Consider the following 26071-nt stretch of genomic DNA (forward strand, 5'->3'; position numbering starts at 1 on the left):
TTATTTCTTAAATAATCACCTTTTGATATTACTAAAAATTATTTAATTGACGCTCTTTTTAGTCACAAAATGTTTTATTTTCGTTCATTTTCGTTATCATATTTTCCTATATTAAATACAAATCTTCAACAATTTATTACAGCTTGCTCATTATGAAATATGCTAAACAACTAAATATATTTTATACAGAACCTCAATTTTTTAAATTGTATTTGAGTGTGTATTTGCTCATTGGAAGTATTAGAGAGCTTAAATGATACAACCAATTCTTAGAAATAGAACTACAGTTACATAGTAACATATGTGGGGTCAAGAAGAACTCCGCAATTGTCATCCTTTTGAGCCATTAAAATATATCCATCGTTGCCCCAGTAATTCGACCAAGAATTCTTTACTAGCCAATAACCTGTCCCATTCATGGTGCCATATCCAACAGCCAAAACAGCATGATCTAATTTATCCTCGGTATTACCTATATAATACAAAAACATAATTGTTTGAATGAGAAATTTGTATTTATAAGTTTTTTAAAACTATTAAAAAAAAAATAAGTTTACAAATCTTACCACAAGCTGGATCGTAATACACTCCACGAGAGTAAAAAGAGAATGTCTTGTGGGAGGCATCGATAGCAACAGAAATAGGACCATGTTTAGCAATGGCGATTTTCAAAGCTTCTACATTGCGTGGAGTGACGTTAACGAAACCTGTGATCTTAGCTGTCAATGTTACGTTGTTTATATGACAGTACCCATCCTGACAAAAGAAACAAAAAGTTTTTTTGTTTTGCTTGTTACAAATTATAAGATCAGATTTATTATTTAATATAAATTTAATCAAACAATTTACCTGTCCCAAATAACCACCGTAATCCTCTTCAGTAGGTAAACCACCATGTTTCATTATCCACTGATATGAACGAAAATCTTCTCCACCGTCACATCCATTATTACCAAATCCCCATGAACAGTCGATGAGAGCCTGCAATATTAATACCATAATATTATTGATCTGCAGTATAAGCACTATACTCTGTGTTTATACTGTATTGTATTATATTATAATATTATTCGTAAACTTTGCTACTTCTATAAGTTGCTTACCTGTTGAGACAGACGTACTAACTTGTTATACTTCATGTAATAGGCACCTTCTACCGCACCAGTAGTACCAAAACTCCAACAAGAGCCGCAAACGGACTGATCTATTTAAATAAAGTATATCAATATATATATATATAACGTATATATTAAATATAATATTAAAGTTGCAAACCTTTGACTGGCGTTACAGCGCCATACAGCCTCCAATCTATGCTATCGGGAACATCTTCGATTTCCTTTTCGATATCATGTGGGAATGGTGCTCCACCATTGTAACCTGGAGTGTATAGTTTGCCTCGTAAAGCCTTCAATTCGAGATCGCTACGATCCACCAAATGATTAACATTTAACTGATAACCCAAATTGGCACGGTTTGTAGAATGGATAAATCTGGAAATTATTTACATGAAGCGATTACTTTTGAAATGACGATACATACAATACTTATTACGGCATAAATGTACCTTATATTTTGTCTAAATAAGTCCTTGCGATACATATGATCCAAGTCATCCTTGTAATTTTTATTGTGAGTCTTTTTAAATGTGTCAAATGCTTGATGTAAATGATCCTCATAATTATGAATGAATTCGCGCATTGGGTTAAAGGTGTATATGTGATTTTCACCCGGGCCTGGGAAGCTGACGCACTTAGCATCTGCAAATAATTTTCTCCATAATTATAAATTCGATACAAAAGTTTGTTTTATTGTAATGTAATAAAAAAAATCTTTATATATCAGTTAACAGCAACTGGAAAAATATATATTAAGAATTTTACGTACCTTCTATGATTTTAAAGACATCATCAGAAGGTTTGTCAAAGGAATACCAATCATATTCCAGGTAATAATGATCATAATGTGAACCTAAGAGACTATTAAATCCTCTCATTTCATACCTCACAGGAATAGGCTCCTTGACTTTTGGCAGATATGGTGATTTCTACAAAGATTATTTCCTTTAAGTACCGCAGATTTATTTATCATATATACAAATAATTTTATTCTTACCTTATAACGTATCCAGAGAGTGTATTTATTAGTTTTTTCCCCAATTTCTTGTACAAGTCGCCATTTCTCACACAATAATCCATTGATCATCTCTTCTCCAATACACTGTACATAAATTTCATTGAAAGCTACTTGTACATATTTTATACACATTTTGCATATACATATATATAATTTATAAAATTATAGAATTTACAGTCGTGCAATTTACCTCCATTTCAGATGCATCTGGAATAATAGACTGCGGTTGTATTTTTAAATCATTAGTACCATTTACTTGAAGACATGTTTCTTCATTACTAACAGTCTCTGTGGTAACAGGCGCTAATTTTATACTGGCTCCATATTTTCCTTTGTGAGCCAATTGAAAGGTTTTAACCATCCCTATTAGACAAAGAAACAGATTTATATGTTGTATTGTACATACACATACATATACTGTATACTGTGCTATACTAAACGGTTTATATATCTAAGTTAAAAATAGATAACGAATAAATAGAAGATTATTATCTTTGAAAATACCTCCATAATAATCAATTCTGCTAGATCCACTGTTGCCATTGTACCATGCGTAAAAAGGCTCTCGAATTTCTGCATATGGTATATATAATGTTCCTTTCACTGTATATGTTCTACTAAATGTCGGACCTTTCAAAGTTTCTTTGGCAAGTGCCACTGTGCAACATATCCCTGCAAAATTAAAAAAATTTTGTATATGAGAGAGAGCTCTTGAAGAAACAGATACATAATAAATAGAGAAAAAACTATTGCATTGTACAACTACTTAAATAACTTACCACAGAATATTAGAAGTACACTATTCCTAACGTTAGACATTTTTGTTGCGCCTCTGAAATAATGACATAAAAATGGATGAATATATATTTAAGCATTTATCGTCGTTCTGATAACATGGCTGACCTAGCCAGATTACATTAATTAACAGACAGTCATGGTAATGGAACTCTAATGCGTCTAAATTATTATATATTTTTTTATATATAAAGAAAACAATAAAGAAACGGTATATCCCACATAGCATGCATATCAAAAAGACGTCCAGAAGATATCCCGAAGATATATTTAGGAGATAGGATATATCTTCGGGACGTCTTTTTGATATGCATGCTATGTGGAATCATTGTTGTAACAATGGAATATTATTCCATCACCAAATTTATTTATATTTTAAAGTAGCAGAAACGTCATAATTGGCAAGACTACTGTTCAAGGATATATATATGTGCATGCAATTAATTGAGATTCAAATAAAAGTTTATGTATCAGTTTCTAAAATAAAACTAAATCACAAAGATAAAAACGAGTAGAAATGCATCAATGCAATTATTGCATTGTGAAAAAGAAATAAACTTTCGGATACCGGAGAAAATGGAGCAGCTTGCAACATTCGCTTTATTCTTTCCAAATGTTTATAACATTTGGATCCTTGGTTTTGTGGAAAGTACTAAGTTCTGTCCATTTATCTTACTCGAAATTGTTATAAGATTAGAATATATTAGAATATATAAAACGATGTATAAAAACGGAGTTTTAATTACGCGTACGAAATTTACCTCATTAAGTACCTTGCGACGCAGAGAGGCTTGCCTCTCGACTCTCGAGAGCACAATAATAGCCGAACGCTCTAGAGTACAGTACTTATATGCTGTGACTAGACAACGAATCTCACTTTCTTATCTGTTGTTATCTGTTTACGTTCGGAAATGTCGAGGAGAACGGAGGTCGGAGAAATGCCTGTGTACGCATGCGTAACGTAAACATATTACAAACGTTCACGTGAAGTTGAGTGGCACTTGGCACTTGGCACCCCTACGTCCGCTATTAGCCTATGTCGCCAATTGGCCAATACAACTACACACAGAATCTTCTGATCCTTCTGATTGGTTCGGTGGAAAAGCTTTAAGCGTCGATCACTGTCGTGTCAAACGACTTCAAACGTAGAATGCTTCCGCAATTCTTTGATATACACATATATATATACAAGGATGGCAACTTGGTGTGTTTTTCAATATTATTAAAGAGAATTTTCCGTATTACAATTTCAGTTTCTTTAATAGACGTTTGCCATGTTAAATATTACGTTGAATATATTTTGTCCCAATCATACACTTTGTACCAGGTGTACCAGGTTGTGAAACGCACTAACCCACATAGCATGCATATCAAAAAGACGTCCAGAAGATATCCCGAAGATAAATTTAGGCGATAGGATATCTTCGGGATATCTTCTGGACGTCTTTTTGATATGCATGCTATGTGGGTATAGTCACAAAGAACAAATCTAAATGTCTCTATCAAAGTGTAGTTTACACTTTTCCAATTTTTATCTGTCTCCAATGGAAACGATCGCAGATCGTAGATGATAATGATTATCATTTTGTCAATTGACTTGCAAGGCTGAAGGCTCCGAGCTCCGAGGCCTCCGAGTTAGTTGCAGCTAGAATCTAGACCAAGATTTACTATGTGTCATGTCACAACGCACTAAAGTTATTCATTTGTACAAAACGGTAATAAAGTGTTTAGTGTTACAAGTATTCATACATATACTCGTATAAGATGTCGATAAACTCAAGAAGCATATAATTATCACTTTTCTTTATTACATATTTGTTAAATTTTCATTTTGCATTGTCTTTCAGCTGTTGTACATGGGCCGAGATTATCCAACGGGATATCAATATTTCAGAACCAAGCTAAAGAGAGCCTTTGACAAAAATAAAACGGAGACTGATCCCGAAAAGATAAATAAGATGATAAGTCACGGTAATTTTGTGATAAAAGAGCTGGAAGCTTTGTATATGTTGCGCAAGTACAGAACTTTGAAGAGAAGATATTATGATCAATAATAGAAAGAGAGAGAGAGAGAGAGTTTAGTTGACAGTATATCAACTGTGTACAGACTACAGATGTTCGATAATGCTGTACAAATTACTGTTATGTGTTTTGTAAATGTACTAATTAATATGCAATGTTATAAATTAGAATTACTGTATGGCTAATGTGTATATCTTTTGTACTACGCTAAAATTTGTATCTCGTGATTTGTACCACAAGTAAAGTTATGTCATAAAAAGAGCTCTTTTCTCTTTATTCGAGCGATTGTTCGAAAGGGACGACACGACACGCTACACAGTGGTGTCGTTCTAACCTAGCGACATTACGAGTTATGGAACGTTCGCGTTGCGTACTCGCGATTATTCTCATTCTCGTATAAAAAGACATTTAGCAAAAGAATGTGCAGTGTATCGTAACAAATTTCTTTTGCGTTTTTGTAGAATCTCATAAAATGGCCGCTTGCGTAGCTGTTATTGGCAAAGATGCAAGTATATACACGGTGTTTTCTGATTTACATATAGGTTATGACATGTTGATTAACAACAATTTTTCATCGTGAATTTTTTCACCATCAATTTTTGCATAATGAAGCACATCAATATCGGGTCTCTTTACGAGTCTCTTACGCTGTAAACATCGAATTATTCTATTAATTGATAAATATTTTGTAGAACTCTCCAAAATTTATTAAAATATATCAGTGCACGGACGAAGCTGCTGGGTTGCAATTTCATTACAAAGTACACACGTCAATTGATATTATAGAGGAAAAGCTGAACGTAGGGAATAAAACGACAGTTGATATACGCGACTTATACCTAGGCTTGTTATTTGCGACTGAAGAATATAAAATGTACGTAATATCGTAATGTGTAACGTGTCGCTCCACGATAGATACCAATTTGCATCTAAATACCAACATTCCTGTTTTCCAGATATGGCTATGCTACAAATACAAAGATTAAATTTGTCATAGTATTACAATCGTCCAATGTATCATTAAGGGATAACGAAATAAAAATGGTAACGTTCTCTTCTTTACATACTTTTATATGTAATTTTGATATGTCGCGTTAATTGTGATTTATAATTAATATTGTGCAAATTTTTGATACGTGGTCGATAGATTTTCAAGAAGTTACATGCTGCATATTCCAACGCTGTTTGCAATCCATTTTACATTCCAGGTGATGAGATAAAGTCCAAGTAAGTATGTGCATTAATCTGTATGCATGTATGTACATACATATGTGCGTTATAAGTAATAGAAGAGCTATAATTATTTTTACTGGATTTACAGGTCATTCGATACGTCGGTGCTGGAAATAATGGGTGTTATATAATATTTTACAGAGATATTTAAAAAATACACTTCATCAGCGTAAGATGTGAAATTCACATTACATAAAATGCTTTCTGTAACTGATAACAAATAATATATATAATAACTTATAAAAAAAATATATTTTTATGATTCCAAATCTAATTTCCCTATTTGTTTTCCGCATTTCTTCCTTATAATTTATATTATATGTATTACTTTCATATGTAATTATATTTAATATTTATATTTTATTATCGCTAGAATCGCGTCTGTGCGGCAAATCGAGCCTTAAAAGGAATTAAATTCAGAATATGATGACCCGCTAAAGCAAGCCTTGGCATTAAACACACCTACATTCCAAGTCCTTGATTGGTTCATTCGCGCGTCCATCTTTTCAATCAGATTTTATAATTCGTTCTTACATATAGATGTCCAAAAGCAGCGAATCATGGACGGACGGAAAAGAAAATCGCTCCGTGAAAATGGTTCGGAAATCGGAAGTCGCTGAAAGTCACGCAGCATGGCGGTAGCTGCCTTGACTCGTGAACGTTCGCCGTTAGCGTGTGTCGAAGATTTTCGTTTTCGGATTTTGCGTCATTTCTCGAAGAGAAGTATCCGCGTACGCCGCGTTGACTCGAAATGGTAATTGTTGCGACCCGTCTCCCGTAATCTCCCATGTTGTAGCTGTAATAAATGCTTGGGATTCTCTCGATCCCCAGAACAGCCAGAACCCGGTTTTCTGGAAGCATGACAAATGGCTCACGTGTCATTGAAATAACGAAGGGATAAATAATTGCACGATAAATAACTTTAATACATTCTATAGAAACCAAGTGGTTTTTTTTTTTTTCAATCAACTTTTAGATGAATTTTTTACATACCCACAAATAGTTAACTCGCTTAAGAACAATCTCATTCAGAATGAAAAATACAGAATAAAGAGTTGTATTGTGGGCAAGTAAATGAATCGTTTTATCTTACTTGATTCCAAGGTCTCCTTAAATCCAGTACGGATCCTCAAAAATGAGGCGGAAGAAGAGAAGGCGGAGATTGCTAGGTTGAGCTCGGTTGTTGGGGCTATAGCCATTGGGGACTTGGTGAAATCTACCCTCGGTCCTAAGGGCATGGATAAGATACTCGTATCTCAAGGCAGGTCCTCGGGACAGGTACATGTCACTAATGACGGTGCTACTATCCTTAAAAGCATTGGCGTTGATAATCCCGCTGCCAAGATTTTGGTAGATATGTCTCGTGTCCAAGATGACGAAGTGGGCGATGGTACTACTTCAGTCACCGTTCTCGGTACGTACAATAATTGTCATTCACTTGATTTTTCAAATTATTCAATTTTAAATATATGACTTTCGTATCTTTTTGTAGCTGCCGAGTTTTTGCGAGAAGCTGAAAAGCTAATCGAAAATCAAAAGATTCATCCACAAACTATCATTAGTGGTTGGAGGAATGCTGCAAATGTAGCGACTGAGGCTTTAAAAAATGCAGCCACGGACAATTCTGCAGATCCCGATCGTTTTCGGGAGGATTTACTAAATATTGCGCGCACAACGTTGAGTTCTAAGATTTTATCCCAGCACAAGGAATACTTCAGCAAGCTTGCGGTCGACGCAGTGTTGCGTCTTAAAGGCTCTGGTAATTTGTCCGCGATTCAAGTTATTAAAAAACGCGGCGCAACACTCGCCGATTCCTTTTTGGACGAGGGATTCTTATTAGATAAGAAACCAGGTGTCAACCAACCACAAAAAGTATTTGACGCCCGTATACTTATCGCTAATACATCTATGGATACGGATAAAATCAAGGTTTTATGTTTCTTCTGTTATAGAATAAAGAATTTTTTAAATTATATCTACTAAATCTATAATAAATCTAATACTACACGCATTTATTTATAGGTATTTGGTTCCAGAGTACGTGTAGATTCAATGGCAAAGATAGCAGAATTAGAAACTGCGGAGAAAGAAAAGATGAAGGTAGTAAAAGTCTAAAGAATCTCACGCATATTTGTTAAGTTACAATCGATGTATAATTTTCTGAATCTCCACAGGATAAAGTTGACAAAATCGTCAAGCATGGATGCAACGTCTTTATCAATAGGCAATTGATATACAATTATCCAGAACAATTGTTTGCCGATGAGAAAATTATGGCTATCGAACATGCCGATTTCGACGGTATCGAGAGACTTGCGCTTGTTACTGGTGGCGAAATTGTTAGTACTTTCGACAATCCAGATTTAGTCAAGTTGGGAAAATGCGATCTTATCGAACAGGTAAATTTACCATTTACTTTTGCAATTTATATAGAATGTTCCACATACATGGCGAAGCATTCTATTCTAATGCGTGTGTGATAATCATTAGTTTCATTATAGCTTTAATTATATTCAATTGTATTGTTATATTGTTTCAGATAATGATAGGAGAAGATACACTCCTAAGATTCTCCGGAGTTCCGTTGGGTGAAGCGTGCACTGTCGTTATTCGTGGCGCAACGCAGCAGATCATCGATGAAGCTGAAAGATCGCTGCACGACGCGCTCTGCGTTTTAGCCGGTACGGTACGCGAGTCGAGAATAGTTTACGGTGGTGGATGCAGCGAAATGATCATGGCTTGCGCTGTTATGCGAGCGGCCGCGGCTACGCCGGGTAAAGAGGCGGTTGCGATGGAAGCCTTCGCACGAGCATTGCAGCAATTGCCGACCATTATCGCCGACAATGCTGGCTATGACTCGGCGCAATTGGTCAGCGAATTAAGAGCTGCGCATAATTCCGTCGGCAACACTATGGGATTAGGTGAGTTTCTAGTTCTTGCGCTCTGTTACTAGTAATAATATTTTTCAATACGTATAAATAGATCGCTAAATAGTTTTCGTAACAGGAAATTAAATGTTCTTTGATCTTACAGATATGGAAATGGGCAAAGTTGGCTGTATGAAGCGGCTAGGAATCACCGAATCTTGGATGGTGAAGAGGCAGGTTCTAGTGAGTGCGGCTGAAGCAGCGGAAATGATACTTCGAGTGGATAATATTTTGCGTGCGGCTCCTAGAAAACGCGTACAAGATAGAGGACGTTGTTAACTCATAAAAAAAAGAAATTTACTTTTGCTTCGATTTCACAATCACTTGCAGTTTTTCATACATAATATGCGGCCTCTTAAATTAACATGTTTGATTAATAATTAAATATTTTTTTGTGTTAGTCTCTCATCGACGATAATGGCATTTGATAATATTAATGTACTAATTGTAGCAAGGAGAATATACTCCATTTTTTGAACATGTCATATATAAATTATATTCTATTTCTCGATCTCTCACAAATAAAGTATTGTACAATAAGAAGCACATCCGTATGTGTTGAAAATTTTTTATAACATTACAATGGGTTCAACATTAATAAATGCTTTGAAATATAATACTTTATTATATGAATATTCCACACACTAGTAATATACTTTATTCACCTAAATTTTATATACAGGTCATTTTTATAATGATCAAATGTAGAACTGAATAAAGTATATTTTAGTGATGAGGCAATATTCATTTCACATGCATTTGATTTATAACCCCATTTTTCTTAAATTCTATGAATTACTTATCATTCGCCAATCACAGTCTGTCCTAATAAAAAAAAGCAAAAGAGGATAGGACTTTTTGGCGTGTCTTGTAAAATTTTTTATGGATAGACATCCTTATACTACATGGAACAATAGTCACCAAATATGCTATTAGCATATTTCATTGATTATTGTAATTTCATAACTTATATAGTAATCGTCAATACTGCTGGAGATGTTTTTTACAGATAGACTTTGACAGAAATTTTTCAATATAGATCTCTGATTGGCACCATGTTATTTGATATTCTCCATTAATAAGACAGATATATTCAGTTAAATAAAAAACTGTTCTTATATTTTACTGAAGTACTAAAAGCATGTAAGTAGATCTCCGTCAAACTGTCATCGATTAATATGCGAACCGTAATTTAGTATCGTAGCCAAGTTTATCGAGATTCGGAGTACAAGCAAAATTGATCATTGGGGGTGGCCCACACATCAATACGATAGTATCGGGCGACGGTGGAAACATGTGTTTCTCTATGATATCAGTACTTATATATCCTGTACTATATGGCCATCCCTCGCTACTTGAATCTAGGGTGTACCAAAGTTTTAATTTATTCGGGTATTTTTTGGCGATTTCGTCCAGTTCGTCCCGCAGCAAGATGTCTTTTTCTGTCTGATTGGCGAACAGCAAGGAGGTTTGAGTTTCGTCCGTAGGATCCTTTATTATCGCACGAATTAGCTGCAACATCGGCGTGATACCCGTACCACCAGCGAGCATAACCATCTGTACAGAGAGTTACATCATTATTTTCTGCATATGTCGAAAATAGAGTTGTTCTTAATAACGACAATAATAACATAAATAAATAAAATCATTATATCCAATACATATATACATAGTAGCAAATGTACGTGCCTTTTTAACGTTATATTCCACGGGTGGTTCCTTCCTAAGAAGTTTTATAGTTACTTTTCCTTGTCCTTTGTAAATCAGTCTACCAGATGGACCTCTAAAATCGATGGTATCCCCTATTTTCATGTTTTCCAAGTATTGAGACAATTTTCCTCCTTCAGGAAACTTTGGATGCACATTTTTGAAGTATACCTATAAATCACGCACGATTAAAGCATACTTTTCTTTCATTATCTACCAATCCTATATTGCCATTTTATTTACCTTGATGACGAGATCAACGTAGCCTTGATCATCGTCGCTTGAAACAGGCGTATATGAACGTATTACAACCTCCTCTCCAATCTTTGCTGTTAAATGTATATGCTGACCAATTGGCAGGCCCAGGACATGATTTGACGTTGGTAATCCAAATCTGAACTTCCTAGTATCGTGACTTATTATGTCTTTTTGGATTAGAGGTAGACTATACTTAACTACTGGATCAACCAGCAGTATCGGCGCTGGCTTTTTCTTCTTCTCACTCCAGGATTTATATATTTTAAATGCTACTCCTATAACAACTATCGTTCCTACCGCAGCCAGAACTGGGAGCACCTAAATATAAAAATTTACTTTAATGTATATAATGCATATTCTTATACGGTTTTGATTTTTCTGAAATTCTACCAGTCTTTTAAAGTAACAAACGTGTCTTTTATTTTAAACATTTTTAAAAATGTTACATAAGCACAGATTCTTAGTTAAATTTCAAGAATTTTTGTGGATCAAGCTTCAGGGATATAAGTATAAACGTCCTAATATAAAAATTAATATTCACACACAAAAGTTACCACATTTTTACAGAATAATCCATACATAAATTGATAAGAGATACCTCGGGGAAATATATATCTAAAACTCGAAAGTTTTCCAAGTCATCGTTAAAAAAAAAGAAAAAGAAAAGAGAATACCACGCCGCGCCTACTGGTGCAAAGTACAAATCATCGTTGGCGACAATCGCGTAACATTATTAACGTCGTTAACGATACCGTAATATTCGCATAATCGTACGCGAGATCGGATCGTTTCGGTCGAAGCGAGCCTTACCAATGTTCGTACATTCGACATCGCTATATTCGCTATCGGCTATCGGCTATCGGCGCTAACTGTGCACGTGGACTGTGGGCCAGTGTGGGCCGAGAGAGAGGTTAAAGGGCAACGCGACGCGACGCGACGCGACTGAGATCTCAGGACTCAGGAGATCTTACCGCGGACGCGGAGACGCGAAGCGGTTAGCGTTCAGCGTGAGTTCGCGCTATCGACTCTTTCGCAGAGCTGGGAGCCGGGAGCCGGGAGCCGGGCCGGGGCGTCGGGCGATAACTCGCCGACGTCTGTAAAGGATCGACGAGCACCGCCGATTCCGGAACTTGCTCTAATCTGTTAAAATAGACTCGGCTTCTCGCGTTTTCGGGGTAGGACCATTAGGTGCGCGTATTTATAGTCGCATTACTCGCGGCAATATTATTAACACGTTAAGCCGAAAACCGCGTGCCTTTTTGTCATCGGCCCACATCGGCCGATATTTGCAATCTGCATGGCGAGAGACAGCTCAGACAGCCGCGTGTGCATATCTCGATGTATCTAATTATCATTATAGTCGTATTGCGTAATCAGCGAGAAATACTGAGGAATACGAGAAACGTGAACGTCAGCCGATCGGATTTCCTGCATGTGTTCCATATTTTTATTTTATTTCTCCTTTTCTTTTTTTCCAAATATCTGTCGATCCCAATTATTATTTATCTTTAAGTACAGAAAAAACGAACAGATCTATTATTGCACACTCTCTCGCGATTAGATCGATTTGTTTGAAGAAACTAATTAATTTGACCAAACGATTGAAATCGATGATTAATTCAATCGACAGAAATGCTTACATAGGTATATGTTTCTAACTATAGAAATTCGTCATCCCTAATCCGATTTTTCTTTCCATACTGCGCATTAACTGCATATACACCAAACAACAAAGAATTAATAATTTTATTCGTGTTAATTAAGTATATATATAATAGATGCTGCTTAATAAATTAATCGCCGCCAAGTTATAACGCACTGATAACGATATAAATTTTAATTCATTTTTTCTTATCTTAATGATTACGTAAAAACTGGCATGGTTCTTATGAAGCTTCTTCTTCCTTCATATATGCCGACAATCGACAATCGACAATCGCGATACATTGCATAAATGTTTAAGACGCAATACGCATTGCAATTATATGCTCCACGCAAATTTCTCCATCAAGTGCCTCATCAAGATTCAATGTCGATTAATCAACATAACGATCCATGGAGATTGATTCGCGTCAAGTGTGGCCGCCGATGAAATGTCAAACAGTTTGCCCAGCTCGCGGCACGCGTTTGTAAAAAAATTATCGCTTATTGGCTTATTCAATGGCTGGATTCGGGGAGCGCGCTATTAGCGCTATTAGCTTATTCTATCCTTACACCTGATGAGCGATATAAAGACAGAATAATGCAATAGCGCTAATAGTGGCTAATAGCGCGCACCTCGCGAACGCAGCCTATATAATCTATGATAATTATATGAGTAGGCCGAAACACGTTGGAAATAGACGACGCAACGTTTCGAAAAATATTTGTTAAGCCCTTTATTGTTAAGTCCTTTAAGTTTTTTTAAGACTCATATACGTGACGACATATAAGACTCTATCGATTTGATCTCTATCGGTACAAAATATATATACATATACGTACTTGATATACGTAATCGATCGTCGAGTTCATATTTTCTACTCCAGTTTCATCGAAGGGCACACGCGCACACACCAATTTCCGCGGATTCTCGAATGTCGCACGTTACATTATTCGATTAATGAACAATCAAACAGATTTATTCGCGAGTGAGACGAGTAAGGAGTAAGGATCGAGTGAAAGATCGGCGTTCTCGCGAGTATATGTCGAGAGACGCATATTACAGCTCATTGTCTATCAGTTTATCACCGGCAGTGGTGTAACTATAACGTCTTCCGCCCACCTTATTTTCCACTTATTTTTACAAAGGAGAGACGAAATGCTTTTTTGGAACAATTTAGGCTACGCCGTTGTCCATATTATTTTACCTCTTATGGCGTGCATAGACTTTAATAATTAAATATTAATTATTTTAAAACAATATATAATAATATGCTAAAAAAGTGTGAACAATATGTGTAATGCGATTAAATTTCTATTTCTCTCTTTCTTCCTTTTACTTTCTTCTCTTTTTTCTTCATTTTCCCTTCCTTCATTATATCCTTCTTGTCTTTGCTTTCTTATTTCTTGTTTCTTTAATTTTTTTTCTTTTGTTCAGGAAATCTCTAGCCACTGCCAGGATCTACAATTATAAGCTAGGTCTCTGTGAGATAGTACGCGACTGACGTTCAGTGACGTTTCCTCGTACGAGTGATTCTATTGGCCGCCGATAAGCGGCATGTAACTGACTTTATATTTTCCTCCGGCAGTTCAAGGAGACTCAGCTAGCTCTGTGTCCTGTAATTGTGTTTTGAACATACTATTATTATAATTATATTATTATATTAATATCCTGAGCTTTTCTGTATTAGCGATACTAGCTAAATCTGCATCTGTCATCCTGTCAACTTTTCTCGATTTGCATTGCACTCTTGCGTATTGATAAAATAAGCGCGCATTTAGGATGTTTGCCATATGATTATGATAATATGTATAAAGCGAGCTAAAACGAATAAAAAATAACATTTTTATTCTACTTATTAAAAGTAATATTTTAATTGTTTCAATAAAGATGAATAAAACAGATTCTATTAAGGAAGAAAAAAAGAGCTGCTTTAAAAGGGGAATTTAGAATAAAGGCAGGAGATCGACGTTTTCAGAAAATAGGAGAAGGTTCGACTGAAATTTGTAAATCAGCAATTAGCGTGTTCGAGCGTATATTTATCACAATGACACGAGGAATACGTAATAGGTCACTGCAGTAAAACGTTGAAATTTATGTGATATAGTATGTAACAGAAGTATGTAGTATAATATAGTGATATAGTGATTATATATATTCAATTTCTCATCATTAATCAATATATAATATATCTTATTATTATAAAGATTTAATTATTAAAGTATATTATATGTTTAAACAAAATTATAAACAATTAATATAATATATTATAGTGACGTAAAATAAAATACTATTAATTAGCATGCTTTGTTTAATTCTTCACAATTATTTTCTGTTTATGTCGATATTATATAAAAAATATAATAGAAATATAATAAAAAAATATATAATATATAAAATATATTTTGTGGATTATATGGTGTAGGATTAATTAAGTTTCCGTTCCAAGATCTCTTTTTAGTTGTACCTATTCTTTTCACATTTGTTCTTTTTTTCCTCTCTAAAGTACCAATGTATTCGCGTTTTATTATATTTCTCTTTATTAGAAAAAAAATATATAAAATACAGCCAGCAGCCAGTATGAACAAGTCTATTTGGTACTTGGTACGTTTATTCAAAATAAACAAAATTGGATCTGTAGCGCTATCTTACTGTTATTTAGATCACCGTAACGACCGATGATACCTGTCGATAATACCTTGTCCCTTGTCCATAAAACAGGATATCGTAGCATGTAGCATGTTTATCTCGTTATAGAAGGTTAGAGTTAGAATAATCAAAAGTTGATGCACGCGAGTGCTCAATGCACGTGAGCTCTGTGAAATTGTGTATTATTAATTAGATATAAGTCTTCCATGGCGGTTTTACATCGCGCCTTGTTCACCTGGTTCAATTTGCTCATATTCCTGATTCTGTTGGTCCTGAGACTCGATCAGAGAATACAATGGAATTGGTTCATAGTTTTTATTCCAATGTGGCTCTACGATAACATTCTTCTTATTTACATTGTTTTTAACATGATTTCGCACTGCAAGAACGGACGTGTTAATAGTTTGCAGCGAGAAGTGAGTATTTTATAGCTTGGCAAGATACGTAGATTTTTTTTTTCATCCTCTTGCAATTGAAAATATTTTATTCCAATTTGTGTTTATGCATGTATTCATTTTCTACAAGTATTAAATATTTTAATAATAAATAAAGAAGCCTGATAATTAAAAAAATATAGTCCCTACCGATATAACAAATATCCAGCTAATTAAATAAAATTAGATTTTAATATATGGTATGGCAATAAAATTGTTTCAGGCATGGTATATGATAGCTGTGATTTTGAAACTGTGCGCTCAAATCTTGATTTGTCTGAAACTGGAGGCTCCTCACTGGTCTCTACCAGCCAAGGCGGTACTGGCACCATTCTGGCTGCTGCTTCCAGTATTAGCTGTAGATGTCTTTATTCATTTAATACACCAATCTAGGTATTGACAATGGATGAGCTTCAGCTTGTTTCAAGTTACTTGAGGGAACCTGGGAACGTATGTATATTGTTGTGTTGATAAAAAAATCATCTTGTGGATGTTGCTCCACATAATCAAATATATAATGAATATTAATATACTTGTTATTTTTATAAAATATTTACACATGCAACATTTATATTTTTATATTGAATAATAAAGCATTATGTCTGTTTCATATATATTAATTTATATATTAATCGTATGAAAATATAAAAATATTCTATATCTATTCTAGTTGTTTCATTCATTCATTCATTCAGTCATTTATTCATTTATTCAAACGTAAGACTAAGTTTTTCCTGGAGTAGATTTTGATTTATAACAGGAATCTAAGAACATATATACAGTAATTACAAAGCATAGGTCTAGTCTACTATAAATACTTGGTATTGCACAAGGCCGAATAGGACAGAGTTAAAAATAAGTAACTTCATGGCAGTGCTTGTTGTAGCAATCTTCTCATCAGTAAATGAAAGTGTATTTTCCAAGTTAAAATCATTAATTTATACTTTATACTATAGTGCTATTGTCAGTGAATTCAATTCAATTCAATTCAACTCAACTCAATAGAAAAAATTATAAGCAGTCAATAACTGCACACAAGAGAGAGGAAGAGAGAATTGCTTTTATGATTACACAACATTCACTCATAAAAGCCTTTTCCTTTGTATCGTGTACTGTATAATTATTGTGACAACCATCTGTGAACAACAAACTGGTTTTGCAGTAGCTGTGAAGAAAAAGGTGATCAATGTAATTAGAATGTAATTATGAAAGAAGAAGACAGGCTAGTAATACCCAACAGTTTTCCAATATTGGTTATGGCAGAACATAGTAATTGAACATATTTCTGTATAAGTTTAGCATTTTTTTGGGTATATTCTCATTTTTTTTCTCACAAACACATAATTCAATACATAAGAAAAAAACCATATCTTTTAATTATCTCTAACTCAACTGTGACATACTCTATATAAATATTTACAACGTCAATTTTTAGGTGACAATGTGGCTTTTTATACTTTTTTATTTATCATTTATATTACAAAAATCCGAAACTGCATCCGAAAATGACATAGTAACAGTGAAAGAAGTGACAGCTGGACACTTGGCTGAGCTTCCATGCTTAAGTATTGATGAACATCATCGTTTCATGTTCTGGCAATTTGGAACTAACAATGTTATTGGTCCAGGGAATCCTTTAAATGAAAAGAAATATAATTATGAAGTATTGACTGGCACGCTTCAAATCAGAGTAAGTTTTTAGATGTACCATATATTTAAAAATTGTTCTATTTTAAATAACAGTTTATTTATGTAGTCAATATATAACAAGATGTATGTTATATTTCATAATTATATTTATAATTTTTATAGGGTGTGTCAACAGCAGAATCTGGATTTTATAAATGTTTTTCAAAAGGCCTATTTGACGATTCTCAATTGAAAGTTCATTCTGTTGAATTGATAGTTTCAAATGAGTGGGAGCAACTTTGGGAAAATGATTTTGAGGTATTTAATACACACATAACATGGAAAAAAAACAATTACAATTTTACATTTTATTAAAATGTATATTTGAATAGACAAACCTGTTACGGGGAATGACCGCTGTTATGGTACTGGTTGTTGCTGTAGCTGTTGTTCTTCTAATTATTACTGTTAAGAGAAAAAGGAGTCAAAGATTCTTTGGTAATTTTTTAATAAAAATTGATATATTGAAGGAAGAGATGCACTTTCACATTGAAAATAGTGAAAAATGATCTTTCGATCATTTTTACAGATCTGGAGGAGTCGAGAGAAAATTCTCCAGAACGATATACGCCAGATAATAGACCTGGTGTTTCATCAGGCATCGAAAACGTTGGAATGGATAACGCTGTTCTTGACATCGATTTCCCTAAAGTATTTAACCAAATGCAGAAGGAACAAGCAATGCCATAAGTTGTAATTGTATATAACAGGAAATTATATACATTATTACATTTTAGTGTTTTTCTTTATCCTTATATGTACATATATAAATGTATATTTTGTAACAGATTATATATTCGCTTTCTCTCTCTTATTGTATAACTAATAACGTTTAGTTAATTTTAATGTATTTTACATGTATTTTAGAAATGTAACTGTATCTTGTAATAACTCTATATTTATTCAAAATTTGAAAAATAATTAAAATAAATCAAGATTTTTCAATTACACGAGAAATTATTATTTGTAGTCATCTTTCTTCATGTATAAATTATTCATACCTTAAACATATTTTACTTCTACCTCAGCTGTTTTCTTCCTTATAAAACTCTTGAACATCAGTTTTTGTTACTTCCGCAGAAAAATGTACACTAGGTGTGGTATCCATCATATTTTCTCGCCTTTCCTCCTCCTCCTCGTCTTCTTCATCCTCAGGTTCCGCTTCAGTCTCGAGTAAACGAATCTTTCTATTATTTTCACTCAAAATAGCAGCTACTTTCCGAGGACCACTGACCGCTAGTCGTCTCGCAGATATTCCTTGAAACGGTTTCGGCAACGTCGCACCGACGAAATCGGTTATCGATGCTGTAGCATTATTGTCTCCATACTCAAGCATAGATATACCGTGTAATGGCATTTGTATGAGAAACGATGCGTGAGTTTGTTTATTTAATATAAGCAAGCTAAGATAATCTTGCGAGTAAAATTGCAGATCTACTATCACAGTATCAACACTCTCTCTTTCTTTTGGATGTTCTCCTAGATAGACAGAAAAGTGAATTAATTTTATAATAGATATATAATGGAGAAATAAATTTTCAATGTGTATATTATAATTGTATGAAATACATGCTACACTAACCTTGCTTGTGACTCACGTCTATTGTAACCGTCTTTGAACTAAGAGGTACAGATTCAATAGACGAATACTTTATGTTAAAAAGTCTTAAAAATTTGCTGTCAGTATCGCTCATAGCTAATAAAAGATTTCCATCGTTTATTACAATTTGCGAGGACAACATGAGAGATGTGAATGATGGTAAAGAGATAGAGATCATTACAAAGTGATCAACTAAGCTCTGATAGGCTTCAGCGAAAACATGTTCTACAGCAGCGACTAATTTTCCATGAGATTGTAGTAAAGATAAATTGAAATTCTGCTTTACTATATGTCCATAATTGCGCAAGCAATCGTTTGTATCAAGCATAGCAGCCCATTCGCTTCCCTCCGAAGTCAGGGGAGTTTGCAGATTTTCACGACGTAAATATTGACCCAATTTTTCTAAATTTACCCTGCCGTTCGCTCTTGGCTTGTCAAAATCACTCAGAAATTCTGCGATAAATGTTAATTCCTGCTGACTTACACGGCACACTTCCGATGGTGCTCTTTCATCCGCTAGTTGGAGAATGGCTACATATAACCACCTATAGATGCAATACAAATTGAAACAATTAAACAACATATAATCAACAACAAGTTAATTAATCAATTCAATATTTGACTCGTACCGGAAAAATGCTTTGTAATTGCGCATACTCTGATCTATAACTTGCTCAATCTCATATGATTTCGCCAGGAAAGCCTCAGATTCATTAATGGCATTGGTTATGAGTGTTTCGTCGCGTAATCCTAACGCCTCATATGTGCCACCTATTCTCACCATACCTCTTAATTCAGCTAACTGATAAACTAAGGCCATACCGACGCTAGTTAAATTTTTCGAGACTAGTTTCTACAAAAATAATGTCTTTAACAAATTCAAAATTCGTGATTATATATGATTAAAACTTAAAAAATGTAATATATTTTGCAATACCTGTATATTACTATAACACATTTCAATACTTTGTCCGAATTTTTTTAATCCTTTCTCTGTGAGATCTCTAAGTAGGAAAGTTTGTAAATTTGTCGTCGGTATTCCGATCATCAATAGTTCCAAAAAGTCTGCAGACATAGTACCAGGTAGATTTGCCTCTGCATATCGCGTGAGTTTTTCATCCATTTCCAAGAGTATCGTTTCCCAAGCTTCGCAAGTGGCCATTAAGGTACGTGAGAGATAATCTTTCAAACATTCTATGTTGGCTTGAGTTTGCGCAACCTGAAAATAAAATATATAAATTCCAACTAACTTAACAAATCCTTAATTACTTAACAAATTTCTAAATTATCATGCGCAACACTTTAGGAAACGATGCCTTTCGCTTCATCTTTATTATAAATTGTACCATGTACTATCATTCTCGAAATACCTTAAGAAACGCTGAGCTTCTCTCAAATAATGGACAAGATACCCTAGTTGTCTTAACACAATTATCATCTCTCCATGTAATCCATATTGGGTTATTGGATCCACCTGTGATCTGCAAGATTGGTCCATGGCCTACAGTTATAGTGCCACAATAAAACATGCCAAAAATGTACATTAATACTGTGCCATCTTTTTGACCAATCTATAAGAAATACATATGGCTATTAATCATATAGTCACAAACGCTATGGGTTTCTTAGAATTGTGCTTTATGATATTTACAAAGAGCATATCTAGGATGTGAGATAAAAATTCTTTCCGCTCAGGTTCCGTACTATAACTTCTGATTAAACTGGGCAGAAGTGGCAGATATTCGCCTGTAGGTTTATTAGTTTTATCATTTGCCAATGAACTTTCCTGTTCAGTATTAGACAGGGACAACCACTTAACGCAAACGGTCAATTCGTTCGCAGGTAATTTGGTTTTATGAATAACATTTTTAGTCTCGACGTCAACAAGACACAATAGCTTGGAAATCTCGTAGCATACTGCAAGCAGCTTTCCATCTGGTCTCCACGCCAAATGGACAGCGGTATCGGATTCATCTTGAGGACTCAACAACCATACTCTCTGCCACGTAAGCCTATGAAGGACCACTTCACCTGTAAGATATCATATTGCGAATAACGATTAGTTTTTTAAAAAATTCTCAACATACATCTGTCAAACATCTGTAAAGTTAAATGAAGTAATTCTGCCTTTTCATAAATAATTATAAAAAGGAGGAAGATAAATATATTAACTTTAATTAATGTTGATGGTCTTTACAGCGACAGTTTTCAGATCTAACCTTTGACATTGCTAATGGCTAAAAGATCCATTTTCGGTGACCACAGCATCGTCGTCACCTCTGCAGGGAGCAAACGCTCCTCCAATTGTCTCATGGTACCAGCCATATCTCTGACTTGTTTTTAAAGCCAACACCTGACAGAAAATCCTTCACCAGGGGCACCCAGGGGCACCCAGGGGCACCCAGGGGCACCCAGGGGACTGTCTAAATCCGAATGTGTTGCTTTAATTATACGCATACGAAATTTATCTTAATTGCGACTTGCCTACATTCTACATTCGCAAAACTTTGAGGAAAATCTAATCTCTCTCGTACACAAACATCAGATCTCGTATCGTGTTTACTAATACTAGAATGAAAATTCGTAACGCGTTACGCGTGTGCAACGTGTGCACGGTGTGCATTGTGCGCAACATGTGCGAACCGTGCGAACTTTCGAAAAATCATTAGCGACATTAGCGTTCTTTCTCCTTTCTCCCGACTTTCATCAGTCGAATCGCACGAACGATCAATGGATAACTGCTAAAATGCAGTTTTACAGAAACATATAATATTTCTGCGCCGTAAATACATATTTTTGTATAAAATATCTGGATAATAATAAAATTATCGCTATAGGTTAAGCCAAAGCGTCCAAATTTCGGTCACGTGACTTCTGTAAGGTTCTGGGTTCTGGGTTCTGGGTTCCGTCGATATTTATTAAAATATCATCGATATTATCGGCTATTTTTATACCGTTCGTCGATTTATGCCACTTGATGGGCAGTACCGAGTGTTGACGAGCGATAGCGCCACCATGTAACTTTAACGCCTATTTTAAGTTTACGCGCGCGGCGCGGAACTTTCGGGTTCCGTTTCCGTGACTTCCGTGTTCCGTGTCGCGGTTTTATTACTCGCCTTATTTTTCCGCGTTATATTTTATAACGAATTGCAGTACGAGCTGCGCGAAATTGCGTCGAAATCTCGAAATATCATCGTCGTTTCCTCGCGGGTGCGCGAGGAAAGAAACGCGTCGGTTTTCGAATTTCAAGTGGAAGTATAATTCGTCGTATTCGTGTAGCGAGTCGAGCTAGGTTACTTCTTCTCTAACGGTAAGTCCATTTGAATACGTAGAAGAATCTGCTCCAAATTTTCAGTTTGCTCGGTAGTTCGTTTCGAGAGTTTGAGTCCAGCTTAAGATATTATCATGTGTGTGTGTGTGTGTTGATGTAGGAATATCTGGACTGAACCGCGACGCCGACGGGCCGATCGAGCATATTTCCGCCAAGTTGAAGCTTGGAGGGAAAGGGAGAATCTTGATCAATCAAGATGGCGGTGCGAGAGAGAGACCGCGGACACCGCGGTGACGGTTGATTAAAGTGGACCACGGAGTATGGTATTTATATTCACTTTTCCACTATTTTTAATTATGGAATACGTAATCTTAAAACACAGCAATGTCTCGGTTAAAATTACGTCAACGGGACGTTAAAATAGATATCGCGGGAGCTTTCCAGCAAGCGATACAAAAGTCGACACAAACGTCTATAACGTTCTATATATATATATATCTTTCTGTTTTGGTAATGAGTAACAAAGTCAAAACGACACTTAATTGTGTCGACTTGTGTCGCTTGCTGGAAATGTCGATATACATAACTTTTTTATTAGCAATTCGAATGGCAATTCGTCCGTCCCGCGCGGTGCATCAAAGCGTGCTTACGCGACGGCGACGGCGACGGCGACGGCGACGGCGACGACAACGACGACGACGACGTTCTCTAATATGCAATGAGCGCAGGCAGCGATAGGTGACAGGAATACGGGAAGGCGATAAGGACCGCCGTTGTTTAGGTCTGTTGTCGCCGTCTGCTCCGTCTCCGGACGGTACAGAGATATCGCTTCGTATCAACAGGACTATTCCTTTGTGACTCGCGTGCATACACGCCGCGCCGCGCCGTACCGGGGTGTATGGGGTGTATAGTGTATGTATAGGTACACGTCTGGAACGGCTGGGCGTCTCTGCATGATCTGCATCTGCAAAGTGCGCGCGAGGCGTTTGCGCGAGGCGACTGCGTATCGCATAGCCGATCGTCGTTGACACTCGACGCCGAGTGCGTGTAAATTCGACGTGTAAATTTGAATCTCGATCGCCCGAGCGGATGTCCGCTCGCCGCGTGCTTCCGAATATTCGCTATTTAGAACGCTATCTTTCAGGAACAAACGAAATTCGATTTTTAAAACTGCACAGTGCACACAATTGTCTATTTTTAATTTGTAAATGGCAGAATAAAATAATTTAAAAAATAATTTAAAAAAACAAACGACAGGACTCTTGAGATTTATTGGGAAACTTAAAGTCAAACGAATGTGACCGATTTATAACTCGATGTTGAGAAGAGATGCCAAATGTAATAATTGTAACAGATGTAATTATCATAATACTATAGTTTTTAGGATTTTTAGGGAAGATGAGTCATGTATTGCGAATGCATTATCCGCGCACGTGTCGTCAATTGCACAATTAATTATCGGAGATGATTAATTAAATGCACAAAAACAAGAATATGAGGATCGCGCCGCGCGACCTAGTTTATTACTCATGGGTAATGTTTTAAATGCGACGCTATTCATTTCGAAGGATTAAACGGTCCGCAATGGCAGGTAGTCTTTAGAAACGCATAACACGGTCCCTTCAATAACTCTGCGCGAGCGCGCGCGCGCGTATATATAACGTATATAACGTCACTGTGATATTTTGCCATGAACGAGGAACGAGCTCCGCTTAAACATGTATCGGATAATGTAACAATATCATTTGTACCATTAATACCGTTTGCCCCGGTTTGTGTAAATTTCATTATACTTGCATTCGCATTGTCGACCGCAATTATCTTTATAGCGACATAATGCGCGATATTATATGTCGTTAATTTATCGGTTGCCCTTATGGACTGGCTTTTGGGAATACGAGAAATTCTAAATATCCAGTCAATGAGAAAAGCGTGTTAGCGATCAATTTTGTATCGAGCCTGTGATTTTCTGGAATCGATTTGTTCGGACGTGTCGATATGAATCTCCTGTTTAGCAGCCAATAGACATCTCTGCATTTTCATTTCATCGATTTGTTTTCATCGCACAATCAGTTTTTTTTGCAGATAGATGTTGAAAATAACTTAATAACTAAATTGACATTTTAGATATCGATATTCCTTTTACGACAGCGTACTGTCGATGATAAATTTGATTATGATTTGATTATAATTTGATTATGATTGAGAAGACAGCATTTTTAAATATTGATTTCAAGCTTTTCAGTAAAATATGTAAAATAAAAGAGGTCTAAAGAATCAAAATATGTAAGATAAAAGTGGCATAAAGAATAAATTACATTTCATATGAAATAATTCAGATATTGTGCAAAGATATGTAACGCTTCAGATTAAGTCGAGGATTATTTAGAAGAGAAAAATTCATCCAAATATCGGCAATATAAAAAGAATTAATACATCAGTAAAGACTGAAGAGCACTTTCGAAGCACGTGTATTCTAAAGTTAGAACCTACTTTAGAATCTCTTAGTGCGATAAAAAGATTTTATGATTAAATTGATTAAATATAGATTCTTAGCAGTTTAGAGCGCGTATTTATATATATATATTTTTTTTCAATGCAGTATGTGCTCCAATCTGAATCGAGAGAGGAGGGTACCCGAAAAGAAACGTGACCGAAGGAATGGAGAAAACGCGAATGGCACGAAGGAAAAAGTGGGGCGGAGGAAGCTTGGCGAACGGCAGCGAGGATGAGAAGAGGGAATAAAGGGTGAGTAAGAAAGAGATGACGAACGTTATTAACACTATGCATCATGTACCAGCTACGTAGTCCGAGAACCGGGTAGCGAGGCTTTTTATTGCTCAAGAGATAGGTAAATCATGGCGAAATACCGGAAGTTGACGACTTTTCGCCGCATGCTTTACCCTGATTAAACTCCGTTATATTCGCGGACGAGCCGAGACATTTAACTGTAAGGTTGTCCTGAGAGTTTCCACTTTTGTCTATGTTGCACACTCCCGGCATAGTATCCACATCTGTGTCTGTAACCCCGCGACAAGAGAGAGAGAAAGACCAGAAAGAAGAGAAAAACTTTTGCGCGATCTTTTCACAAAATTCATAAAGTAGAATGTCTAAAATAATACAGAAACCATTAAATATATATTTTTTAAATAAAAAGAGATCTTGATAAATTTATTGTATAATGCTCCACAAAAGTAATGGAAAATAGTTATTTTCTACGAGAATGCTAAAAATATACGTAGTGTCTAAAATAAAATAATATTTTTCTACAATTATTCTGAATCTATTGTCACCGCTTATGTTATTTATGTTGTTGCTGCTAAAATTATCCGTCATCTCGAATGAACATTTACACGGTGACGATGACAATGAGATGGGATATACGAATTCCTTTTTGCTTACGTGATATCGTTTACTGTGTACCGCAGGTGGATCCGTAAACATAAATCGGTAGCCGCAAAATCGATGGCGCGCACGGTACATTTCTCGCGCCTTACCGCCGTAACGTGTTGCAACCCTGTGCTGCTCGTCCCCATTTGTACGTCTACGAAATTTCATTTCCAATTCCAATGGACACCAATCTCCAAATTGAGCGCCGTTGCGCACGCGGTTCACGAGCAATCGTTTGCTCGACAGTTACAGACGGTCGTCTCTTACGAACTTTATGATTTGAATTCAGAGCGCTGAATTCAGTGTCGGTGCCGTTGC

The 26071-nt window shown here is 35.6% G+C and overlaps 7 protein-coding genes and 1 long non-coding RNA gene across 13 annotated transcripts; 5 read left to right on the top strand and 3 right to left on the bottom strand.

Moving 5' to 3' along the window:
* Positions 1-55: 55 nt before the first annotated feature.
* On the bottom strand, positions 56-3867 carry LOC139774136 (digestive cysteine proteinase 1-like). Of its 2 annotated transcripts, none has more exons than XM_071709148.1 (12): positions 3693-3867; positions 2916-2968; positions 2641-2808; positions 2327-2499; positions 2116-2220; positions 1888-2047; positions 1568-1760; positions 1276-1493; positions 1104-1204; positions 850-981; positions 567-756; positions 56-472 (listed from the first exon to the last, which is right to left on the bottom strand). In XM_071709148.1, exons 1-12 carry the CDS (start codon positions 3695-3697, stop codon positions 288-290), a joined length of 1683 nt encoding a protein of 560 aa, XP_071565249.1. In that variant the 5' UTR covers positions 3698-3867; the 3' UTR covers positions 56-287. The 2 variants fall into 2 exon arrangements, with proteins under 2 accessions (XP_071565249.1, XP_071565250.1); XM_071709149.1 differs by lacking the exon at positions 3693-3867 and adding an exon at positions 3500-3521.
* Positions 3868-4450: 583 nt separating this feature from the next.
* Positions 4451-5214, top strand: Osi (electron transfer flavoprotein regulatory factor orsai). The gene is made up of 2 exons (XM_071709157.1): positions 4451-4646; positions 4779-5214. Exons 1-2 carry the CDS (start codon positions 4608-4610, stop codon positions 4983-4985), a joined length of 246 nt encoding a protein of 81 aa, XP_071565258.1. The 5' UTR covers positions 4451-4607; the 3' UTR covers positions 4986-5214.
* A 61-nt stretch (positions 5215-5275) lies between these two features.
* On the top strand, positions 5276-6460 carry LOC139774138 (trafficking protein particle complex subunit 2-like protein). 3 transcript variants are annotated; one of them, XM_071709156.1, is made up of 5 exons: positions 5276-5462; positions 5740-5827; positions 5910-5997; positions 6101-6180; positions 6275-6460. In XM_071709156.1, the coding sequence occupies exons 1-5, from the start codon at positions 5426-5428 to the stop codon at positions 6315-6317; spliced, it is 336 nt and encodes a 111-aa protein (XP_071565257.1). In that variant the 5' UTR covers positions 5276-5425; the 3' UTR covers positions 6318-6460. The 3 variants fall into 3 exon arrangements, with proteins under 3 accessions (XP_071565257.1, XP_071565255.1, XP_071565256.1); XM_071709154.1 differs by having other exon boundaries at positions 5280-5458; positions 5646-5827; XM_071709155.1 differs by having other exon boundaries at positions 5295-5462; positions 5646-5827.
* A 325-nt stretch (positions 6461-6785) lies between these two features.
* Positions 6786-9730, top strand: LOC139774140 (T-complex protein 1 subunit beta-like). Its single transcript, XM_071709158.1, has 7 exons — positions 6786-6940; positions 7291-7600; positions 7679-8115; positions 8209-8286; positions 8361-8585; positions 8726-9107; positions 9220-9730. The coding sequence occupies exons 1-7, from the start codon at positions 6938-6940 to the stop codon at positions 9390-9392; spliced, it is 1608 nt and encodes a 535-aa protein (XP_071565259.1). The 5' UTR covers positions 6786-6937; the 3' UTR covers positions 9393-9730.
* Positions 9668-13754, bottom strand: LOC139774141 (NADH-cytochrome b5 reductase 3-like). 2 transcript variants are annotated; one of them, XM_071709159.1, is made up of 4 exons: positions 13563-13754; positions 11064-11396; positions 10803-10991; positions 9668-10670 (listed from the first exon to the last, which is right to left on the bottom strand). In XM_071709159.1, the coding sequence occupies exons 1-4, from the start codon at positions 13590-13592 to the stop codon at positions 10287-10289; spliced, it is 936 nt and encodes a 311-aa protein (XP_071565260.1). In that variant the 5' UTR covers positions 13593-13754; the 3' UTR covers positions 9668-10286. The 2 variants fall into 2 exon arrangements, with proteins under 2 accessions (XP_071565260.1, XP_071565261.1); XM_071709160.1 differs by lacking the exon at positions 13563-13754 and adding an exon at positions 11889-12043.
* On the top strand, positions 13738-14574 carry LOC139774142 (uncharacterized). Its single transcript, XR_011718521.1, has 2 exons — positions 13738-13818; positions 14158-14574. It is a non-coding gene; the product is annotated as an uncharacterized lncRNA (long non-coding RNA).
* A 1482-nt stretch (positions 14575-16056) lies between these two features.
* LOC139774144 (uncharacterized) lies at positions 16057-18440 on the top strand. The gene is made up of 5 exons (XM_071709163.1): positions 16057-16253; positions 17239-17493; positions 17616-17750; positions 17825-17930; positions 18022-18440. Exons 1-5 carry the CDS (start codon positions 16206-16208, stop codon positions 18180-18182), a joined length of 705 nt encoding a protein of 234 aa, XP_071565264.1. The 5' UTR covers positions 16057-16205; the 3' UTR covers positions 18183-18440.
* On the bottom strand, positions 17248-21938 carry LOC139774143 (anaphase-promoting complex subunit 4-like). 2 transcript variants are annotated; one of them, XR_011718522.1, is made up of 9 exons: positions 21312-21938; positions 20744-21123; positions 20463-20663; positions 20030-20311; positions 19722-19945; positions 19075-19637; positions 18494-18971; positions 17831-18138; positions 17248-17437 (listed from the first exon to the last, which is right to left on the bottom strand). XR_011718522.1 is itself a non-coding variant. In XM_071709162.1 (8 exons), exons 1-7 carry the CDS (start codon positions 21415-21417, stop codon positions 18517-18519), a joined length of 2211 nt encoding a protein of 736 aa, XP_071565263.1. In that variant the 5' UTR covers positions 21418-21938; the 3' UTR covers positions 17248-18138; positions 18494-18516. The 2 variants fall into 2 exon arrangements, 1 of the variants encoding a protein (XP_071565263.1); XM_071709162.1 differs by having other exon boundaries at positions 17248-18138.
* Positions 21939-26071: the final 4133 nt, after the last annotated feature.

The sequence above is a fragment of the Temnothorax nylanderi genome, unplaced genomic scaffold (genome assembly GCF_030848795.1).
Source record: "Temnothorax nylanderi isolate EJ_2023f unplaced genomic scaffold, tnyl_v1.0 TNYL_tig0074_pilon, whole genome shotgun sequence".
Classification (NCBI taxonomy): Eukaryota; Metazoa; Arthropoda; class Insecta; order Hymenoptera; family Formicidae; genus Temnothorax; species Temnothorax nylanderi.